Genomic DNA, 513 nt, shown 5'->3' on the forward strand with positions numbered 1-513 from the left:
TTTTTCTGCCTTAACTTTTCTATATAACAACCACAGGTGGAAACATTTCTGTAAACACATCAAAGGATACGTGGCACCGCAAAGGGTTGAGCGAAGGCGTGGAAGGCTGATCCCCAGGTGATCTGCCAGGGGGCGATGTAAGTCAACACAAAGCGGAGTTTGTACAGCAGGTCCCACATCTGAGAGTCCCATGAATAAATATAAATAAGTCAAGTCAGAAACGCACACGTCAGCAGCTTTTCTTTCACAAAGACGCAGACATTAGAAACTGCTTTAACACTAGAAGTAAAACAACTGTTGGTCAGATTCACAGCTCGCTGACCTTGTTGAAGAGAATGGACATGAAGTAGTAGTCGATGAGGAAGGTCTCTGAGAAGTGCGGGTAGTCGAAGTGGAAGAAGAGCGTGGTGAAGCACAGCGTGACGTACTGCTGTGAAGGTGCACAGAAGGAGGAACGCAGCAGCTTCATGCCCGCCACGGAGATGAAGAGCGCTCGGCTGCTGGGTACGGGAA

At 48.3% G+C, this 513-nt stretch overlaps 1 protein-coding gene across 1 annotated transcript; it reads right to left on the bottom strand.

Moving 5' to 3' along the window:
• Window positions 1-25: 25 nt before the first annotated feature.
• Window positions 26-507, bottom strand: LOC103399694 (pecanex-like protein 3). The gene is made up of 2 exons (XM_008338343.3): window positions 323-507; window positions 26-179 (listed from the first exon to the last, which is right to left on the bottom strand). Exons 1-2 carry the CDS (start codon window positions 467-469, stop codon window positions 60-62), a joined length of 267 nt encoding a protein of 88 aa, XP_008336565.2. The 5' UTR covers window positions 470-507; the 3' UTR covers window positions 26-59.
• Window positions 508-513: the final 6 nt, after the last annotated feature.

The sequence above is a fragment of the Cynoglossus semilaevis genome, unplaced genomic scaffold, assembly GCF_000523025.1.
Source record: "Cynoglossus semilaevis isolate Cse_v1.0 unplaced genomic scaffold, Cse_v1.0 C18831001, whole genome shotgun sequence".
Lineage (NCBI taxonomy): Eukaryota > Metazoa > Chordata > Actinopteri > Pleuronectiformes > Cynoglossidae > Cynoglossus > Cynoglossus semilaevis.